The sequence below is a fragment of the Eubalaena glacialis genome, chromosome 15 (genome assembly GCF_028564815.1).
Source record: "Eubalaena glacialis isolate mEubGla1 chromosome 15, mEubGla1.1.hap2.+ XY, whole genome shotgun sequence".
NCBI lineage: Eukaryota > Metazoa > Chordata > Mammalia > Artiodactyla > Balaenidae > Eubalaena > Eubalaena glacialis.
Window position 1 is genome coordinate 26,728,571 of NC_083730.1, and position 22,857 is coordinate 26,751,427.

The window sequence follows — 22,857 nt, forward strand, 5'->3', positions numbered from 1 at the left end:
TCCCCGGCCCACAAGCAGCCTCTGTTCTGGTGGGAGGGACAGTCGAAACATAATTTACTGTAAACATGCTGTTAAATAAAAGTAAGCGAGCTGCATGAGTGCTTTGATCAAGGGTCAGAAATAGATAATGGGGGGCGGGTTTTCTATCCGTGGTGGTCAAGGAAGCCTTCTCTGACGAGGTGACGCTTCTTCAAGACCTGAGGTAAGGGGAGGGCATGTCAGGCCAAGGAAGGTCCCACAACAGGAAGGCAAAGGAACTCAGTGTGTCTGCTGGTGACTGGAGGTTGGGGGCAGGAGGCAGGGGTGAGTCTGGGGAGAGAAGCAGGGATTCTCCGTGCCTCGTGGGCCACAGTGAACAGTTTGGATTGCATTTTAAGTGCCCTGTGACATGGCCAGATGCACGTTTGAGGATTACCGGGGCAGCTGTGTGGCACTGGGTGGAAGGAGCAGGACAGGAGTGGGAGCAGGGGGGCCAGTAGGGGGTCCCGCCCAAATCAAGGGGAGAGGGTTGGTGGCTAAGGCAGTGGTGGAGGACGCAGGTAGAGGGCAGACTGGGGATCTACCTTGGAGATTGGAGTCTTGCAAGTGGTGATTTGGCTGGAGCGGGGGGAGGGGCTGGAAGAAGAGGGAGGCAGCAAGGGCGACTCTGAGTTTCCAGCCTGAGTAACACTCAACCTCAGTGCCATGTGTGTCCTCTAGGGAAGACTTGCTCTAGCGCTTTATCACAGTCTAACCTCCATCTCAGCCTCCTCCTGGCTAATAACAGCCTCTCAGTTTAGTAAGAGTCATTACTCTGCCTGCTCAGCAGGTGAGGAAACTGAGGCACACACTAGCAAAGCAAACTGCTTCTTAGGGAACCAGTTGTAGGAACTAGACAAAGGGCCAGAGCCCAACCCTGGGGTCAGCCTCTGGGCAGCAGAGTCCAAAGACCCAGGCGTCATGTCCAGTGGTTGTGATTTATCAAGCTGTGTGACCTTGAACAAGCGATATGACCTCTCTGGGCCCCAGTTTCCTCCTTAGTAAAATGGAGAAAATAAAAGGACCTACCTCATGGTGTGGTTGAAGGATTAAATGAGGGGTAGATTCTCAATAGATGTGAGTGATTACTATTTTCGGATTACACGGGCCATCTCTGTGTCCACCTCTCTATACACATTCTGTATGTGTGCCTGCTTGTACAGAAGCTGTCTTCGTGCCTGTGTCACAGCTGATGACCAGGCACCGCGAAAGTTTCAAGTTGATGGTAGCGGATTTGCTCCCGGTGCTTCTGTTTAGCCTTCTGAGCCACTGCTTGGTGGTTGGAGCAGGAGCTTTCATCCTCCCTGGAACAAGGGCGTGTGGTGGTTTGGAGGCAGCTGTGGAAGGCCAGGCGTCTGTAAGCCAGCCTGTTTCCAAGTGCTCTGACTGACCTGACCCAGGAAGGGGGTGGGGCGGGAAGGAGGGGGAGAGGAGGAGGGGGAGTAAGAGGGAGGGGGCCAGAGAGGGCCTAAGAGGGAACCACCTCCCCAAAGGAAATGCACAGTAACAGATCTAGAGTCTGGCCCGCCCTGAGCCCCTTCTGTGTGGCTTTGGGAGCCTCTCCCGCCCCCCTCTCCCCACCCCACCCTCCAAGACTCCTTTATGTTCCTGTTCCCAGAAGGCGGCTGGCATGGGGGCTGAGAACAGGGAGGCGAGGCTGGAGGGGCAGAGGGGCAGGGCTCCCCACTTTTTGCCCAGAGCCCTTCCGAAGGGTGTGTCCCAACAGGGCATGCACACACAGTGATTAAGGGGGAGGGAGGAATGACATCCACTGTCCACTGCGGTACCCAGCCGGCGGGCTGGACCGTGGCCAACTTTCCCCCGAGGCTCTTGGCTGCAGTATCCTCAGCCCTGGCACCACCCACTGGCCTACTCAGACGCTCCTTCAGGTCCAGGGGCTGGAGCCCTGCTAGGAGGAACCGCCTAGGGGCAGGCTGGGCTGGGCACACAACTCTCCCCCACCCCTCCCTACAGCCTCCCTCCTCCACTCCCTCTGCCCACATCCAGCTCCAGCTGGGTTTGAAAGAGGTGCTCCAATCCTCCCTCCCTCCAAAGCAGGCCCTGCCCTGTACTCTCTCCTTTTAGCTGGAAGCTGTATCCATAAACTGATTGTCTTGTAGACCCCGACCTGATGCTTTATCCACTGGGAGAACCCTCTAAACCAGGCCAGCTGCCCCCTCCCCCAGCCTTCACTCCCCCTACCTGACATGCCCTCCTTCTCACAGCAGCACAGACTTCCAGGTCTGCCTGGACCACTTCCTGGAGCCCTCTCCAGATGAGTCCTATCCTCATGACTGCCCTTGGTTCCTTGTCTGCTCTGCAGAATCAGCGCCCTGTTCCTTAATGGACCCCGGATAGTGCTCTATAGTACCCCGCCCCATGCTGACTGGTCCCCTGTGCTTGATCTCCCCACAAGACGTGAGGCTCCGAGGGGAGGGCGGCACCCCACTGCACCCACCCCACCCCACCTCCACCCAGGCCGCTGTGGCAAACCTCAACTTCTGGGTGCACAACAAACACTTCTGGATTGATACTGATTCCATCCAGATCATGCGCTGGCGCCTTTACCTACTGGTTCTAGGAGTGGAGTGTGGAGTTATGCTTGAGTGGATATTTAATTAGTGCCTTTGTGGACACAGGGATTTAACTTTTCATTCTTTGGCTTGGGTGTTCCGGGAGTACATGGTTTTTGATAAAAAGCTATATGGAGTCATCCAATCTTGGAAGCTGTCCACCAACCCTGATTAAGCACCTTCCCTTCTGACCTTCAGTGCCTGATTCCCTGATTTAGCAGCCCCTTCCCTCCCCTCCCCACCCCTCCCCTCCCCCTCCCCCTCCCCTCCCCTCCCCTCCCCTCCCCACCCCTCCCCTCCCCTCCCCCACCCCTCCCCTCCCCTCCCCTCCCCACCCCTCCCCTCCCCTCCCCTCCCCACCCCTCCCCTCCCCTCTCCTCCCCACCCCCTCCCCCTCCCCTCTCCTCTCCACCCCTCCCCTCCCCCTCCCCTCTCCACCCCTCCCCCTCCCCACCCCTCCCCCTCCCCTCCCCTCCCCAGCTCTGAGCCTCTCCACCCCCACATGCTGCCATCCATGACCCTCCCACCATAACAAGAAGGTCTGACAAACTCCTTCCAGCCCCTTGTGGAGACTCTTGCCGCTGACCCATGGGTATTTTTCAGTTTTAAAACTACAGAAGGAGACCCTTCCTGCCTTCCTGAAGCAAATTTGCCTGCCTGGCGCAGGCTCTGTGCAGGGCGTGCCCCACAAAGGAATGAATCATTAACACTGGGATTTCAGGCAGGGGGCGCCTGTTGGAAGAGATAAATTTAAGTCTGAACCATCTTCCTGGGGTTCTGCAAACCTCAGCCCCATCCTGGGCCTTCATAGACTGATGGGCCTTTGGGATTTACCTTTGGCTCTGGGATGCTTTAATGTTTGTGGCCTGCCGGTGAAGAGTGACAGAGGCCATGGAGGGCCAGGTCTCTCATTGGTCTCATTTGTTTTGTGCTGAGTCTCCATCACACACCAGGCAGCTGGTCTCCAGGGAAGAAGGACGCTCCCTCCCTGGCTCCTCCCCCCTTTCTGAGAACCGCCAGCCTAGGTACCCAGGGGTTAGTGAAAGTTCCCCCCAGGTGAAGGGCAGTTCTGGGGAAGAGGGCTGACAGCAGCAGGAGCCTCCCAGCTGGCAGTTTCAAAAAGGGCGTGGTATGTGGTTTCAAGGAACAGCTTGGGCAAGGGCGCTCCACCACACCTCTCTGGGATTGGTGGCTGGCCCACCCCAAATGTGGACTGTTGGGTCTCTGGTTGGCATTTCTGAGTCAGTCTTAGAACAGTGACAAAGCCAGGGAGAGCCTGGTGATACTGTGTTTGTCGTTGGGGAGAATAGGGCAGTAGGTGCTCCCACCTCAGGCTTCAGGACTCCCTCTGGGCCAAGTTCCCTGGGCAACCCTGTGGAGGGAGCCACGGTTCTGTGCTTACTGCCTGCACTTCCCTCCTTTTCATTTGCCACTTGCATGCTTGCTGTGCAATGTTTTATTAGATAAGTTACACTCACGACCCTTTAAAGAGAAAACATATAATTCTAGTAATTTTATTGGGCTCAGGTTTCAGGCAAATGGAAATAAAATTGCCTCTAAAAATAAAAGACATGCAGAATTGGAGAAAAAAACAATAACAATGAAAAGCCATCCCTGATTTGAGATAAATGGTAAGGCATTTTGTGAAATATTAGAGAAAAAATAAACAAACGGAGAGATCCAGGAGAAAAGTGGGGGAAAAGCTCCTCCACTACCCTTGCTTTCATTTCTGCTTTACCTTTACGAAGGGGCTTACTTTTCGTATTAGAAGGTGAGGCGTAAAGCGCGACTAGTGAAATTGGTCCTTGTCCCGCGCTGAACAGTACAGGTGGACAAAAAGGGGCTGCCTGCCAAATACTTCTGGTTGGAGGGAGGGGTGGGAGTGCTCTCTCAAAACCACTCCTGGAATGGCTTAACTCGCCCAGCACGAATCAATGACAACCTCCCGCCGGCTGCGGCAGGCTCCCCTGAGCAGCGCTGCCGCGTGGATTCCCAGCCCGGGACCCTGGCGGCGCTCAGGACACGACCCGGGCACGAGCGGCGTCCCCGGGGCTGCCAGGTGGGTCTGCGGCGGCCTCGGCCGGAGCGGGCTGGGGTGGGCTCGGGGCTCCGGGCAGGCGGCCGTGGAGGCGGGGGTGGGGAGGAGGCGCTCGGGCGCCCGGCGGCTGCATCCCTCTCCGGGCACTGCGGGGACGCCTGGCCCGGGTGGCGGCTTGGACTGGCCCTCGCCGGGCGTGAGTGGCGGCGTCCGCGAGGAATTTCAAAGCCGCGCCTGGGCTGGAAACGAGCGTGCTGGGGAAAGCGGGGCTAGGGCCCCCGCGGTAATGCAGGGGCGCGCGGCCGCCTACCTCCCAGCGAAGCGCAGGAAAGAATCGGGGACTCGGAATACAGCAACTCTGTTCGCGTTCTCAGCGCCCGCGGCCCTCGCGGCAGGTTTTGGGGTGGCAGAAAGGGGACAGCGGAGAGTGCGAGGGGCACTCTGGAAGGTAGTGGTCGATAGATATTGTTAGTTTCAAGACCCTCCCCCCCAAAAAAGCTTGGTCCCCCCTATATCAGATGCAAAACTTGGAGGGGGGTGCAGGGAGAAAGCCAAGGCAACTCCTGGCAGAAGTCAGGACAGGGGCAGGAATGAAAGGGGGATTGGCACAAGTCGCTGGGCGAGCCGGAGGGAATCCCGTCGCCGTCCCGGGCTGAATCGCCAGCAGAACCGGGTGGGTGGGGACCCTTCCCTGTGCCTTGACCTGGGCGTGGGTGGGCGGTGGAGCCAAGCCCGGGGCCCGGAGCTCCAGAGGCGGCCGGGTCCGGGTGGGACGGGCCGGCTCCGCGCGCCCCAACCCGCGTCGCCCTCGCGACCGCCGGGTTCCCTGCAGCCGGGTTCCCGCAGCGGCCGCGGGCTGGCCTGGGAGGGACTCTGGAAAGAGCCTGCACACACCCCACACACACCCCGGCTCTGAGAGTCGAGCGGGTGCAGTTTTCTTCGTGTCTGTGGTCAGGGCTCCGAGGGTCGTCGGGTTTGGTCGTGCTGGTTTCTGGCTTCTGTTGTCCCGGCTGTGGACGGTGGGCCGGGGACGGCTGCCCTTTTTCTTTTAACCCCTGGTACTGGGCTCTGCACAGGAGGCAGCCTCATTCTCGCGATTCATTGGGCGACGGGTGGCGTACCCCTTCCAATCCCTCCAAATGCAGGAATATGAACAAGTAAAGGAAGTGGTTGAAACAATCAGGCAGTTTTCTCCAGAGTCATAGAAGTTTTTGTGGAAGGGGAGGGAGAGGAAGGGCAAAGGTCCTGCCAGGTTCAAGTTTCAGCTCCACTCCATCACCCAGTTAAATCCTAGGAATTAGAAGGGTTCAGGGACCTCCTCTGGATAGATCTCCAGATCTCTTCTCACAAGTCAAAAGAGACACAAGCTACACACTGGGCCCTTCCCTGAATCAACTTTTCCTTGAGAGACAACTGGGAGAGCCATTTTGGGATCTGAGAAGAGGCACTTTGGCAGCCAAAGAGGTCAACAAAGGCTTAAAATAAGAGGAGGCTTTGGGTCAGGACCCTGAGGGAGGAAGACCAAAAGAGCAAAGGCCTAGAGGTCATAGAACTCCAGGATTATCCTGCCGTGTCAGCTCTGGGAGATAAGCCAAAGAGGGTACGGGCAGGGAAGAGAGGGATGGGACATTCAGAGACCATCTACCACGTGCCAGGTACTGTGCTTGGCATACTTTATCTCCTCTAACCCACACAACCCATCAGATATGAATCATTAGCTCCACTTTGCAGATGAGGAAACTGAAGCTCAAAGGGGTTAAGTAAGCTGCCCAGCTACTTAGTGACAGAACCAGGAATCCAAGCTACCCATTATACCACCCATCTTTTAGAATGTTTCATTTTAGTTGAGGGGACAGGACTCCATCACTCTGGTATAATTATTGTACAAAATAGTATGTGTTACATCCAATGTTAACCTTCTTGAACCTGAGTTTCTTTCCATTCAATCAGTCAATCATTTATTCGACAACTGTTATATTGTCTAATGTGTGATTCCAAGCACCATGCTAAGTGTTGGCATACATTAGTAAGTGAAATCTGACCTGGTCCCTGGCCTCTGTCAATGGGAATAGTAATTGTAACAGTACATCCTTCAGTGAGTATTGAGTGAATGAAATGAGACAGTATGTGGGAAGGTGCTACAGAAGCATGGCCGTGAAGAAGGAGAGGCAGCAGGGGGGCTGGGAGAAGACGAGGGGTGGGCAGTTGGAATGGTGAGTGTCCCCATGCTGCAGTCATGAGGACTGGTCCCTTGGAGTGCACACAGGGACCTAGGAAGCTGTTTGAGCCCCTGCTGTTCAGATTATTGGTTTACAGTCGTGGGTTCTAAGATGAGCCTTTAGTTTTGGGCATCGAAGCTGGAGAGGACAAGACCCTGTGCAGCCTCTAGGAGGACTGGTGCCTCTCTGCAGCAGTGCCAGCCAGGCTGAGAGCTGCCCCAAGAGCATCACTCCCGGCCCTCACCCTCATTCCTCAGCGGCTGCAATGGCACCTTCTGTACTCTCAGGGCTGGAGCTGCAGCTCCAAGCCCCTCATCATACCATTGGGGAAGCTGGTCCGTGTTCACAGGACTTGTTAGTGAAGCCAGCACTAGAACCCAGGTCTCTTGACTGTCGATAGCTCTCAGAGCAGCTCACGCCCGCCTGCCAGGGTGTTTCAGGACTCAACTGAAAAGACGGTGCTCCATCCACTATATCTCCACTCACAATGCCATTTCCCGATGCTCCTGTCCACCTCTGCTTTAGCTGACCTGACATATCTGTCCTAATAAAACGGTGTCAGATGAATCTTTGACACAGAGCGGCCATAAATATTTCAGGACATTTGGCCTGTTAACTCTCCTTCCATCCTGAATGGTATAATAGGTGTAAGATAACAACCTCTAAAATTAACTCTCACTTTTGTGAGGAAGATGAACTGATAAATCTTGCCTTGAAGCTAAGCCCATCTGAGGGATGTTCTGGGGGCTTACTTCTTCAGAACTGATACCAACTCTTCTGGGGAGGACGATTTTCCTCTTCCTTTCTTCTTTCTTTCTTTTTTTTTTCTTTTCTTTCTTTTCTTTTTTTTTAAATCTCTTGGGTTTGAGGTCACAAGATCACGTTGTATTCCATTTTGATGTCGTGGTGACAGAATAAAGGCACTTTTCTCCTAATATTGAGATGATCAGAGCGGTGAGCCCCCGCCTGGCTGCCCCATGTTTACAGCGTTGCACAGGTGGATAATTGCATGGGGATGTCTGTTTGCTCAGCGCTTGCTCAGCCGTGCAGCCCTACAGGTTGGGCCGGGGAGAGAGCTGTTCAGTTTATTTTCCTTTGGCTGGGAACTGTGGAGATGAATAGAGGGAGGGGAATCTGGGGTTGAGAGATTGTTGCCAAGAGCAATTTGGAGTCTCCTTCATATTAGTCAGAGATTGTGTTTTTTCCTTTCTGAAGCTGCCTGCCTCCTAGTAACTTCCACCAAGGATTTTTTTCCATCTTTGTGCGCGCTTGTTAGTTTTGGTTTTGGTTTTTAAGTTGCTGGACTTCTCATGACTTAGCAAAAAACAGATAACTTGAGGAATGGGGTGATGAAATGGGCCCTTTGTACTATATATTCTGCATGTCGTTGCTTAATAAATTTGAATACTGATAGACCCCTAGGTACCACGACGGAGTAAGATGAGTAATTCCTTTGAAGGGAGAGTTTATCTTCAGTGGATGACTTTCAAAATTGCAGCATAATTTAACTTTCCCTTTGTCCATCTCGAGCCTGTGTTTAGAAAAAGAAGAATGTGTGCTCTCCTGTCTCACTCCCTTTTGTTCCCTTTGGGAGGCCCCCTCCATCGGGGCCTTGCTTGGAAGGGGACCAGCCAGAGTGGGCCTCCTTCCCTTTCCTCGTCACCCCCGCATCTCCTCCACCTGCAGGAGGCCAGCAATCGAGAAGGAAGCTTCCCCCGGAGTAAGAACTCTTCCCCAGTGGTGGCCTGGCTCGGGTCACATGAGGTGCAGAAGGGGAAAAGCTGGCACGACCAAAGCCTGCCCCTCCTGGGCCAGAACCCTGGGGCGGGATGTTCTTCATCTGTCAAGAAGTGAGTTCATCCTCTGAACAAGTTGAGTAGAGCAACACCGAGACACTGAACTGAAAAAAACTGCCTAATAATAGAGTACACAGTCAGTGTCGGCTTTTTCAAATTAGATACAAACCAGAAGCAGATGTACACGTGACCTTCCCAAATAATATCACAGAGCTGAACTTGGCCTTCAGAAAAATTCTGCCTTGCCTACACACACATATGTGCACACGTACACTCAGGGCTGTTGCTTTTTTGGCTGTGGATTCTGGCTGATAATTTTGTTCTTTCTGGAGCTAACGGGTTGATCCATTGTTTTTTGTGAAGCTACTGGTAAAAGTAAGAGGTGACAGTGACCCTAATTCCTGTTGATACGTGCCTTCTTTTAAGCCCTAGGGAAGTCTAGCAGAGAATGCCTCTATTTGGCAGAACCTAAATAACAGGAACTTTTCTAAGCTTTGTTGTTTTTTTTTTTAATACCAGCTTTATTGAGATATAAGTCACATACCATGCAAGTCACCCACTTAAAGTGTACAAGTCAGTGGTTTTTAGTATATTTACAAAGTTGTGCTACCCTCACCACCATCAATTTTAGAATATTTTCATCACACCAAAAAGAACCCCGAAACCATTAGCACTCACTCCCCATTTCACCCCAACTCCCCAGTTCTAGGTCACCAAAAATCTACTTTCTATCTCTAAATATATTTGCCTGTTCTGGACATGTCATATCAATGGAATCATAGAATATGCGGCCTTTTGCGACTGACTTCTTTCACTTCGCATAATGTTTTTAAGGTTCATCCACACTGTAACATGTATCGGTATTTCATTTCTTTTATTGCTGAATAATGTTCCTTGTATGGATATATCACATTTTATTTATCCAGTCATCACCTGATGGATAGCTGGGTTGTTTCCATGTTTGGCTCTTGTCAATAATACTATGAACATTCATGCACAAGATGTTGTGTGGCCATAGGTTAGTCTTTCTCTTGGATATATACCTAGGAGTGGAATTGCTGGGTCAGATGGTAACTCTATGTGTTACCTTTTGGGAAACTGCCGACTGTTCTTCACAGTGGCTGCACCATTTTACATTCCCGTCAGCAGTGTGTAAGGATTCCAGTTTCTCAACATCTTTGACGACATTTATTGATAATATCTGCCTTTTTAATTGTAGCCATCCTATTTTCTAAGGGTTTATATGCTCAAGGAAGCAGCACCCAGGAAATATTCTGGAATCAGCTAAGTCACATTTGCTTGCCGTACCTATAGTGAGATCCATTTATTTCAACTTCTTGATCATCCTACCTAGCCTGGTGTTTCCTCTGCATGTCCCAGACCTCTCACCAGGTTTTCCCTGTAAGTTTCTATGGGACAGTGCAGGGTCGCACGGTGTGACACTGTTCTATGGGACAGTGCAGGGGTCGGTGCTCTCATTCTGTTTTCCCGAGGAATGCTCCAGAGAGCCGGCAGTGGGGCCGGCTCCCTCAGCTCCACTTTATGCAGATGCAGCTCCTCATGGAAAGCCAGGCCCTGGGAAAGGAAGAAACTGACCTGAAGGGAAATAAATGTGACATTCATTGGACAAGCTGTTCAATGTTTGGTACTTTGATGGAGACGACTAAGATCCTGACCTTTTTGTTGTGTTAAGTGACACTTTTGGGACCACGAATAAAACTGTTGGAGAGCTAACATCATAACCAGGTGGCAGCTGGGCAACGCAAGGCCACCTCGTCCCATTCCTGTTCGGGCCCTGAGCTGCTGGCAAGATCCATTGATTCATCCAAAACTGCTAGGTGTGGCTGGGTGCTCTATTTCACACTGGTATTTCAGCTCCACAATGAAATAATTTCATCCCCTTGTCATACCTATGGGACTGACTGCAGTCACACTCTTAACAGAGGTAGATATGAGCCGAGTGGTTCGGGGGGGGACTCACCTAGTTTGAAAGACTGCCAAAGATTATGAAAAATTATCCTTTCACCCAGAACATGCTAAAATCTCAATCAGTGGCATCAAGTTCAATATAAGCAGACCTCAGTACCGGAAATGAATTCCAATAGCTTCTTGGGCCCATTGTCAAGCAGCTGGGATCAGGCCCAGCTACTAATTTATTGTTCACTTTCAAGCTAGTGCTTAATCCAGCAGTTCCTAAACCTGACTCCAGGTGGTCATCACCTATGAAACCTTTTAAAGATTACATGTGCCGGGCCCCACCCAAGAGGTACTGAAGTAGATGCTCAGCAGAGGGGACCAGGCGCCTGAAGGTGGTTGTGATGGAGAATGAGAACACAGGCTGACCTCTCTGGGCTTCAGTTTCCTTTCTCAAAACGAGGCGTTGGATTAGACTGGCGTCTCCAAAGGGATTCATGGAGCTGATTCAAGCAGAACGGTTCAGGGTGGGTCTGTTTTTGCCTGAAATTTTATTTGTACAAAAGGGAGCTTCTGCTGCTGAGAAGAAATTCAGAGAGCCCTTGAGTGGATGGTTTCTGAAGTTCAGCTATGACAGCTCTGAGTGTCACATTCTAAGCAGACAGTTGTCCCAACTTCTTGGAGGAGGATTTAGCAGGAGTCATGCAAATGGAAGTTACTTGATAAGGGAGTCACGCTCTTTGAGGGTCCGAGCTGCCTGGCTGGTTGTGTGCACCACACTGACGGGGTAGAATATGACTTGGTAGCCCTTTCTTCTCCCACTCCCCTCAGTAGCATCCCTACCCACCTCCCCTGAAGTCCCCATAGCTTTCCTCCCCTTCTTCTACTGCTGTTTCTAATAGTAGCCCAGAGTGTCAGACATTCATTCATCCATTTAGCCATTTAGCCATTTCCCACACACCTCCTATAGGTGACGAATTGACTAACACTCCATTTCTGTCCTCCAATAATGTGCCACACATTTTAACCAGAGAGGCAGCCTAAGGCTAGCCCCCAGAAGTGCCGTCTCAGGGCCCCTGGATTTGGATGGAGGGTTGTGGAGAGGCCTGAATTCATGGCATGTCTGGAGGCGGCCTCACCTCTAACCCTGTCTGCAAGCTCTGCTCCACCCTCCCCCACTGGGGCTCTGCCCTCAGCAGGCGGCTCAGAAAACGCTTCTGTCATCCCTGGTCTCAGCCAGAGACGTGCCCTCCTCCTCAACACCCACCTGCTCGGGAGAGGCGGGTGGAGGCGGGAAAGGGAGGGCTGGTTTATTTGGAGATCCAGCCCTTGGCTCCCACCCCGTACCCCTGACTGGACAGCTCGCAGGACAGCTGTGCTTGAAGGACTGAAATCATCAGTGTTTATTAAAGCCGTTGGAGGGAGGGGAGGCAGGGCGGGGTGGGGGGCAGTCACGTATCTGCCTCCCAACAAGAAAGAGGCCAGGTGAGGCCGAGAGCCGCTCCCTCCCTCCCTTCCTGGTGAACATACACTCGGTGACATTAGAGCCGCTGCTTGGGGGTGTTTTGAGAGGTTTTTTTCTAATGAAGGAAGAACCTTGAAGGTTCATTTGAATGGGGATTAATGTCTCTGTGGCCTGGACCTGCAGAGAAGGAGAAATTCTAGAAGGGGAGAAGTTTCAATAAAAGGAAACAGGCTTGATCTGCCTCCTACTGATCTGTGGGGCCTCCTCCGCTGGCAGCTTGGAAGGAAATATGTTTGAGGCAGTTTTCTGGGCATGGCTGTATCTTCTTTTGGATTGTGTGTTGGAGAGGGGCTGTGGGGTGTGTGTGTGTGTGTTTTTGGTGAACATTCCACTCTGAGTATGGACTGCCTAAACTCTGGGGTTCTAACCAGGTTATGAAGACCCCCTGAGTGTATGTTCAACCCTTAGTTTTTCATCACTCCCTTTTAGCAATACTTGTGCAGGGCAGCAGAACTTTTTTTCCCGGTCCTTTCATGCTATTCTTTCACTGTTCAAATTCCTCCAACCGCACGGAGCCTGCCGATCCAGGAATCATTCTGTGTTCCAGAATCACGGCACCCACCCAGCCTCTTAGCACCCCTTCAGGACTCCCACTCCATCCTCTCTTTCTGATGATCTGACCCAGTTATTAAGAGAAAGCCAATCCTTTACACTAACTCACACGAAGCTACCGAAGCCTCTGGCAACCGCATTGCCCCCTTCATGGGGTGTCTGTCTTTGAAAGAGGAGACTTAAGTTTCTAGTGGGGGGACTTCAGGTGTGAGGCTAAAGCACAGTAGCTCCGGGCGGAGTGTGGAGGCAGTTTCTGTGGGAATGGGGACCTCCTAGCAGCACTTTAATCAAGCGACATCTGTACCTGCTTGTGCGGCCTGGGCACAGACTTGGCCCCAGGGTGGTGGGGGCAGAGAGGTGGGAGGAGGATGAGTGACCAGAATGAGGGCACCTTGGGGAGGACTGTCAGTTGGGGTGCATGGCGGGAGAAACAGGGGCTTCTGAAAGGATGAGCTGGACTAAACAGACCGCAGGTTAATGTTTGGGCAGGTGGGGATGATTTCCTTCAGGCCGGTGGGTTTCTTCAAGGTGACACTGGACCCCAGGAAGGTTGGGGAGCAAACGGAGTGAACACAAAGATGGAGAGGAAGGCGTGCTCCAGAGGACGGGACCCTGTGCGGTGGGCCCCTGGCTGGCCTGGTGCACACCCAGCTGTGGGGTCTCTACTCCACTGCCCGCTCCTCCCTGCCTTCTCTTGTTGGGCTCCCTGCTGTGGGACGCTTCCCTACACCCTCCCTCCCTTCCTCCCATGGTGCACCCTCTGAATGAACCTGGCTTCCAGCTCTTGGAAGCCTTTCCAATAACATGGTGGTGAACTCTTTGCAGACCCAGGCAGAGGAGAGGGGCTGAGCGTCAGCCAACCCCGGGCCCACGCTGGGATGAACTGGCCAGACCAAGTGAGCCTCCTCTGGGGGCAGCCAGGAGAGGACGGGTGGGGCCTTCCCCGCAGCCAGTGGGGCCATTGTGAGTGACGCCTAGTCAGCAAGGACAGAAGCAGCCCCTACTGTGTGCCAGGCCCTGTGCTGGTCCCAGAAAGGATGCAGATGCAGCTCTCTGGCCCCTGCCCTCCCAAGATTGTCATCCGTTTACCCAGTTAAGACAGAACTTGAAAATGAAGCAGGAGTCTATAAAAGTGACAGACTCTGCTGATTGGTCCAGAAAGATGGTGCTATTCAGAGTCAGAGCAGGGGATGAGGGGCAGAGGGCTCAGGGGAGGCTTCATGGAGAGTCTCTGAGCTGGGACCAGAGGCGAAGCGGCGTGCCACAGCCTCTTAGCTCATAGGCTCTGCAGTCGGGGCCTGGTTCAAGACCTGGTTCTCATTTACAGGCTCTGTGGCATTGGACTAGTTACATAATGTCTCGGTGCTGTGGTTTCCCCATTTGTAAAATGGGGATGAAACCTCACAGGGTTGCTGTGAGGACAGAATGAGAGCACCCCTCAGTGCCCGGCCTGTAAGTGCTGGCCTTCACCAGCTGGACAGGACAAACTCTGATGCAGCACAATGGCCTCTTCCAAGCAGGCGTCCCCAGGTGACATGAAGCTGGATGGGGGCATCCCTTTGGTCAGGATCTCCTTTGGGGGCTGGAACTGTCTGAAATTTTAGAAATTAACTGAGCAGCATCCTGTGGAAAGTAGTGGACGTGTGAGTCCACAGTCGGTTTTAGGTGACTCGATTAAAAAGCCAAGGGTCTCTCTAGGCAGGACTGGGCTCTGAGGCCTGCTCCGATGGGGAGAGAGGGGGCAGCACACGAGGGCTGTCTTCAAGTCCCAGGGTGTCAGGGGGTGGGTAGATTAAAGATACAGTTATTCTGTGTATTTAATAAGACCCAGCTATGACAAAAGTCTGGCCTGCTCTTAGACTAAGTCAGTTGACTAAGGAAAGTGAAGAATTACCATAGAATGGGTTATTCAAAATCATTATTATCAGGTATCAATTCAGAGCAGGTAATAATGGAGGTGGGGAGGAATCAGCATGAGAGGTAATAAAGGAAACAGAAAACATCAGTGTGTAAACTTTTTAAACACCATCCTTTGAAGAGATCAAATGTTATAAAAGAATGGCCCAGCCGCGTTTGTAAAGTTTCCCAGAGTATACACTGCTCCTGCAGTGGCCCTGTGCTGGCACACCCATGGCCCTGCCCTTGGCAGGGCCCTGGTGGGATTGCTTGCCCAAAACACACTAGGGAAAGGGTTCTCCACGTCACGTATTCGTAGAATGCACCACTGGCTACAGCAGCACGACCACACCATGACAGACGGACATCTGCTGGACGGTGTCTCCCGGGGCTGCCTGGCCAGGGTCAATGCCCTGGATGGCCTAGTCCACTGGGGCCACCTAATGAAGGGCCAAGCAGACAATGTCAGGGCCTCAAAAGGACCTCCTGCTCCAAAAGTTCTTCCTCGCAGATGGAGGAGCCAGAATATGCATCTGCTTACCCCCAAGACCACACTCTTGCCACAGTGCTTGACTGCGTCTCCCAACCCTTAGGTCATTATGGCCAGCACCCTCCATCTTGCTTCCCCAGCCTGCTGTGATCTGAGTACCAGGATGGAAAAGTCGGGAAACAAGTTGCTTTGAGTGGTGGTGTCCCAGGCACAGAGGGCTGTCCGTACTCATATGACCAAGAGGGCTCCCCAGTAAGGTGGCTGGTGGTCAGTGGCCCAAGGGTGCAAGAACAGATGTCTGGAAGGCAGCCAAGAAAAGACACGCCATTCAGGGCTGGGGAACCTTGCTCCTTGGGACAGTACCTTGTCCAGAGTCCCATTCAGGAGGGAGGTCCCTTCCACGGCTTCCACAGTGGGAGGCACCTGCTGGGGAAGACTCACTTAGACCTGAGTTCCAGTCTCAGCTCATCCACTTTCCAGTCAGGTCACCGTGGACTTCTTGGAATCTCTGAGCCTCAGGTATTCATCTGTACAATGGGAAAGTTATAGCTGCCTCCTGACCTGATGAAAGAATTAAAAAGATAAATTATGCACCATGTCTAACACACAGTAGCCGTAATTTTGAAAATAGCTTTCAACTCAGCACTTCCGTACAGCAAATTTCTGGGTCCCGACATACCCACCCAACCCCACCAAGAACCTCTCCTTTGTCCAGTGGCTCCTGTGTTCTGCCCGTGATCATGGTATTTTTCCTGCCACCACTGAGGAAAGCTGAGGGCTTCCATCAGTAGCCACCATGCCTGCCTTGACCTGGCCCTAGATTTCCTCCTGGTTGTCCCTAGATTGGCCACTGCTGTTCCTACTGGAGCAGAGGGGCTGGGAAAGAGGGTGACAGCAAGGAGCTTTCTCCCCAACTAATGTTAAAACCCTTCCTGTCCATTTCCCCAAAAGGTGTGTTTGCTTTTCCAGCTTCCCACTCACCCTTGCTCCTTGAAGAAGTCAAGCTCCTCCAGGGCTGGCTCAGAGAGCACTTCACAGACACCAAACTAAAACTACCAAGCAGTATCCCGTGAGGATTCCCAGTGTCTCAGCCAGTGAGGGTGGGTGCCCCGGCCTTCATCCCAAGGTCCCGAGACCCTCCAGCCACCGCCCCCAAACCCCTGCATCACTGTGCCCCAAAGACCCTTGTGGTCCTCACACAGTCAGGACTCCTGGTAGCTGGTCCTGTTGGCCAGGACTGCACAGGTGGGCATGCAGACTCTCTCCCACCCCCTCCCCCAGCAGCCTGTCTGTAGTAATGATTAATGTGATCAGTAAGAAGATAAACAATAAGTTGGTAGCAAAAGCATCTGAAAAAGGTAATTAACAGCAAAACACGATGGTTCTTCAAGATGGTTGGTTGCATTTTGTTTGGCTCTGGGGACTGTGGTGCAGATTCTATTCCAGCAGGTGCTATTGGCTTCTGATGAGTTATATGCCACCCGGAGTCTCCTACATGTTCACATGAAGGGAACCCTTCCCACCTCCTCCCATTCCAGTGTCGCCCGAGGGTCTCAGACAGGCAGACAGACTTCAGGCTTTGCTTGGCTCTTCACTGGTTTTTCATCAACCCTGCAAAGTTCAGCATTACTAGGGAGAGGTCACCACGCCCCGAAGGAACAGATGCCAATTAAAGGGGCCCAGTTTGCCTGAAGAGTTGGGGAGCCAGTATCCAGCCTGTGATCCCCAGGTCGTAGGGTTAACGTGACAACTAAAATGACTCCTCACAGACAGCTTTGCCTTAATTGGCATTTTTCCTGGCTGGCTGAGCCCTGCAGGAAAGAAACCATCTCACTGTCCCCAGGCTACATCACCTCCTGTCCATCATGGACCCCAGAGCTGAGCATCGTACATAAAATACAACAGAAACGACTCTTCCTAGTAATAAACAAGACTATAATATATATGTGTTTGTGTTTTACAAGTTAATTAATGAAAACTTACATAATAATTCCGAAGAAGAACTGCATGTTAAGGATGCGTCTTGCAGCATTTATTACTATCAATACATCCACTGTTCTTACAGCACTCGGAGGCTAACTACAGAATTAACCCTGAATTTAGTCTGTGAATTATTTTCGGTATTATAGTCCCTGTTTCTCCAAGGCTGGGGACTCTGGGCAGCTGAATAGGAAGCAGAGTTTAGTGTGAGGATGTTAGTCAGAGGTGCCCTGGGGATTCGCCCCTGCAGGATGCTGAGGGAGGGAGGGAACAGGCAGGGCAGAGACGAAGCTGGTGATGCAGCCCCTCAGCTTCAGCCATCCCCACGGGGTCATCTGGAGCACACATGGCCACCTCAGGTTTGTCCCATGCCTTTATAGAGCCCCTGGGACCTCAGGCAGTCATGGAATGTGTGTGTCCCTGGACGGGCATGCCTTTGGGTGGCTCTGCAGCCCAGGCCATCCTGACGGGGCGGTCCTAGGCTGAGGGCTGACTGCAGACCACACTCCCACCAGCTGGGCCACCAGTCCTTTTTGAGGGGGAACCTGGGTGGCTCACATCTGTGCCCTCTGCAGCCTCTATATGGCTCATCCTTCTCAGTTTGTAAACTCCCTGAAGACAGGATATCTATATATCCTGTATGACTCTCTGACCCTCACAGCCCCTAGCATGGAGCTGAGCACAAGACAGGTGATCATAAAGCAGTCAGTGATCCATGCTGAGGTACAGATAGGTTTGCTGGAGGCCTCTGTGCCTGGGGACCGATCACCCATGCCACAGCTGACAGGCAGGAGATGTTACAGCTCAGGGTGTCAGCTCCTCTGGACAGAGCCCCAGGGAAAGGCTCCCCCGGGCCATGGATCCACACCACTTCCTTCTGCAAGGAGTCAAGGTCTGGGAGGGAATATTCTAACTTTCCTGGGGGTGGGACTAAGAATGTATGAGTTACATAAGCTGTTACCATCTCATCTGTTCACTCATTCATTCATTTACTGAGCATCTCCAATGAAGCCAGCACGGTGCTGCAGAGCAACAGGATGTGGGCAGTTTTCTCCCTTGTGGGGTGGAATGTATGTGCAGCTGGACAGGAATCCTGGGCTGTGAGACCTCCCCACGCTGGGACCCCCCCCCCCAGGAGAATCTTGCTTGTGTTAATTTGGCCTCTGGTCCCCACAAGCCTGAAGTGGCTAGTTCTCTGCTCTCACCTGGAATGCCCTGCCCCGACCCACTCCTTGCACAGTGCTGTGCGTTTCAGATACTTCACCAGAGCAAGTTGTAACGTATGAAGTCAGCCTTCACCACCCTCGGCTGCTCTGAGCCCTCTTGGTAGAATCGGCTGGAAGCACATGGCTCCGTGGATGTAATAGTACCAGCTGCTCAGAGGCCTCTCGTACAGAGGAACTTGCGCTCGGGCAGGACAGCATATATGGTCTCTGCCCTCTGCCTGCCACATGCCCTGCTCCAGCAGCTATGCGCCTATAAATAAAGATACAACAACCACTACATCTTCACAAGAGAGAAAAAATAAAAAACCTACTAACAATCAATGTAGTCCAAAAGAGGAGAATGGTAGTATCAATTGTCGGACGTCCACTCATGGAATATTGTAAACCATGAAAAGGACAAAGGCAGACAGTGCATAGCAACGTGGAAGTGGGTTTATGGAGCACCATTAAAAGAAGAAGAAACAGAACAAAAATTGTGGTGCCCACCCAGCTGTGCCTCCACTGAGCTGTGCTGGCATCACTATTGGTCGTGTAGATCCCGGTTCCCAAGTCAGATTTTTTTTTTTTTATGTTTTAACTTTTTATTTTATATTGGAGTATAGCCAATTAACAATGCTGTGATAGCGTCAGGTGCACAGCAAAGCAACTCAGCCATACATATACATGTATCCGTTCTCCCCCAGACTCCCCTCCCATCCAGGCTGCCACATAACATTGACCAGAGTTCCCTGTGCTACACACTAGGTCCTTGTTAGTTATCCTTCTTAAATATAGCAGTGTGTACGTGTCGATGCCAAACTCCCTGACTATCCCTTCCCTCCACCCTTCCCCCCCGGTAACCATAATTTCATTGTTTAAGTCTGTGAGTCCGTTTCTGTTTTGTAAATACGTTCATTTGTCTCATTTCTTTTTAGTTTCCGCATATAAGCGTTATCATACGCTATTTCTCTGTCTCTGTCTGACTTACTTCACTCAGTACGACAATCTCTAAGTCCATCCATGTTGCTGCAAGGGACATTATTTCATTCTTTTTTATGGCTGAGTAATATTCCATTGTACACATGTACCACATCTTCTTTATCCATTCCTCTGTCGCCATCGACATTTAGGTTGGTCTAAGCCAGATTTGATGGCTCCAAACTCAGCTTGCCTGACTGTAGGAACCTGCCACTTCCCTGGCAGGACGTGCAGGGAACCTCCCGTCACTGCTGAGGGTCACCTAGGACCACGGTGTGCACCGGCCCAGGCACAGGGCAGCTCAGCCTCTCTGCCTCTGCATGGTGAGAACACCGCCTCCCTGGGGCCACCAGGGCCCTCCGGACACCAGAGCCACCATGTGCCGGCACAGCCCTCCGCTCCTCTCCGCTTCCCTTTGGCACCAGGGCCCCACGTCCTCGGCCTCTCCTCTAAGCCCTAATTTCACGGACTGGACCTGCCTCCCAGGCCAGGCCGGGGCTCACAGCATTGGTCTTGCCATCTCTCCTGCCTGTCCCCAGACCTGTAGGCCAAGCTCTTTCACTCAACCCAAAGCTTCCATGCGAATGACTGCCCATCAGTTCCACACACACCTAAGTCCAGAATCCCATTTGTATAAACGGGAACGCATAGAATGCGGCTCAGAGGGAACTAGGAAACGGAATCAGGTGTATTGAAGCGTGAGCATGGGGGGCGGGGGGATGGTCTAGTGTGTGCATTTTTTCAAATTGCCCTTTAATATACAATATAATACAGTAAATACACATATTTTTAAGCTAACCTTAAAAGGAAAAAAGAAGGGATGGAGCAGTTGTAGAAGGCTATAGAAGGTTCAGGATACACAGCCAGAGCAGCTGGCGTGTGCTGAGACCAGAAGGCTCTGGTGACAGTGGCAGGGTACTGGCTGTGAAAATACAAACACATGGGTACCTGAGAGTTGCTTATGTAATGATTTTGCCACCAGATGGGTGGTCCACCTTCTCTTTCTCCCCTAGCCATCTTTCCTGGATCATGGCCCCGGCTGATGTCCTGGATCTCTGTCTCCAAGGGTTGCTCTCTCTTACCTGGAGTGGCAGGTGGGAAAGAACAGTGCTCCTGGGCCTGACTCTGTAGGAGATACAGCAGCAGGAATGGGAAGTGGCTGCCCTCCCCAGGAAGAACCTCAGGACCAGGGGCAGTTCTGGGAGGGCCCTGCCAGCCGAGATTCCTGGCAGAGACTCCTGAGATGCCCACTTATTCTCTCAGAACCTCCCAAAGCCCATCCGACACTGCAGCTGTGCTCCTTCCTTTCTGAGCTGGTGCTCCAGGACTCAAGCGTGAAAACTTACCATGTGCCTTCCCAGCAGCCTCTGCAGGCAAGTCAGGGAGGGCCTGGAACTCAGACTGCGTGTACCTGATGCCAAAAGTCCCCAGGTGAATCCCTGATGGGTTGATGGGAGGGTGGGGCTCAGCACAGATTAAATCTCCTTTGCTTCCGCCTCCCCCTACTCCCCCGGTGTCCAGTCCCACAGCCTGTCCTGCCAGTCTTGGTTGCAGCACGCCCACCTCCACACCTCCACTGCCACCTCCAGTGGTCCAGTGTCCTCGGCTCCCATCTGAACTCCTGCCTCTCGAGCTCTCCCACACATTCTGTCCCTCAGAATCATCTTTTGAAAACATAAATACGATCTGTCACTCTCGAGTTTCAAACTCTCAGTGGCCCCTCATTGTAATTAGGTTGAATTCCAAACTCCTTACTATGGCCTAAGGCCTTGCTACTCAGAGGCTGGTCCCTGGACCAGCAGCTTGGACCCCACCCAGGAATGTGATGGAAATGCAGCATCTCCTCCCAAACCTACTGAGTCAAAATCTCTGGGCCATGAGCATGTTACCATTTGAGAAACGCTAGCCTGAGAGCCCAGCGAGATCTGTCCTGCCCTGCCCCTTTGACCTCACATAGGACCATCACACTGCAGACTTAGGAGGCCCTCTCTGAGTCCCCAACTAAAGGAGTGCCCCCAACCCCGGCACTTACAGTTCTATTCCCCTGTTTCATTTTCCTCAGCATGCTCATGCCCACCAATGAGATCATTATTCATGTTTTTGTGATATTATATATCTTCCCACTAGAGTGTAAGCTTCATGTGGGTAGGACCCAGCCAATCCTGCTCTCCATCGTGTCCTCCCAGCCTGTAAGAGTCCTTGGAGTGAAGGAAGGACCAAGTCAGATCAACACACATTTGATGGGCCTGTGCAAGGTACCCTGAGCTCACCAGGAGTTTACAGACAGGCTGGGAGGATCCCGCCCACCACCTCCCCTACCCGCCCCCGTCACATGTGAAAGTTAATTCAAAATGTGGGAGCTAATACTAATGAGAAATGCCTTCATTCCCCAAGTTTATTTGGTTGGAAAATGAGAAGGAAAGGGAGGTGCCTGGTAGTTTCAGGGAAGGAATGCATGGAATGTAGATCTTCCAAGAATGTGGGGCTGGCAGTGGGAATGCGGATGCTTGCCCGCTGGGCTTGTGGTGTCTGGCTCCTTTCTCTCCTGGTAGAAGCAATCAGTCTTCGAAGATTAAGAAGATCAGGTGCCAGTGTTCTTTATCTTCTCAACCTAGATGAAAATTAGGCAACAGGAGAAAAAAGTACCCTTTGGTACAAAGCCATGGTTCTCAAAGTGTGTTCCCTGGGCTAGCAGCATCAGCGTCACCAGGGAACTTGTTAGAAATGCAGGATCTCAGGCCCCCCGCTTCGGACCTCTTGAATCAGACACTCTGGGGGTGGGACCCAGTGATCTGGGCTTTAACAAGCCTCTGAGTGAGGCATCTGGATTTTGAAAAACTGGCAGGATAAAAGTAAATCTTTATTTTAAAAATACATAAAATAACACATTTATTATAGAGAATTTTGGAAATCAGAAAAGTAGGAAGAAGATTAAGGCATCATTAATTCTATCACTCAGAAATAACTCCAATGAACGCTATCAATATTTTGGTGTATCTTCTTGCAACCTTTGTTAAAGCATATGTATTTTTAAAAATTTACCCAAATTGGGTTATTCTGGACATTATGTTGCTCTTATTGTTTAGCATTTTAGCTGTGAGCACTTCCTCATCATTCATAGAAAATCTCATTTTAGCGACTTCAAATGTAAACTATTTGTTCACATTAGTGTACCCTAAGGGCTATATATCTAGGTAATTTCCAATTTTTCTTATTATAAATAGCACTAGAATGAACATCCTGGTTCCAAAAAGTCTGATTCTTTTTTAGGATAAAATGCTAGAATAGGAATGATTAGGCAAAGACTAAATATTTTAGGCCTCTTGGTGAACATTTTACTATTTTAAAAGTTTAAAAACATATGTATGTATTTGTAAAACATATGTCAAAAAAGTTAATATATTAACCCTATAAAAAGAGCTTCTGTTAACCTTAAGAGAAAAACATAACTCTCAGCAGTGTAAAAGGGGAAAAAGGAACCGACAGTTCACAAATGTAGGACCACATGTGGCAAATGGCCAATTCACAAGTGAGGTAATGTTGAACCTCAATTCTAGTGAAAAAACTCAAGATAAATCTCCAAGATACCACCTTTTTTTTTTTTAACTCATCAATTTCACAAAGCTTTGTTAAAAAAAAAAAAAAAAAATTAGACTAGCCGGAGCTGGCAAGC

At 51.5% G+C, this 22,857-nt stretch overlaps 1 protein-coding gene across 4 annotated transcripts in view; it reads left to right on the top strand.

Annotated features, from left to right (window-relative positions):
* Positions 1-22,857, top strand: part of ZBTB7C (zinc finger and BTB domain containing 7C) — a 381,593-nt gene that overhangs the window by 273,530 nt on the left and 85,206 nt on the right. The window contains exon 1 of one of the 4 annotated variants that reach the window (XM_061170002.1): positions 4,522-4,650. The exons of the other annotated variants lie outside the window; for them this stretch is intronic. Coding sequence (XP_061025985.1) covers positions 4,526-4,650 — 125 coding nt within the window. The 5' untranslated portion in view covers positions 4,522-4,525. Of the gene's footprint in view, positions 1-4,521; positions 4,651-22,857 lie in introns of those variants that run through there. 4 annotated transcript variants of the gene reach the window in all.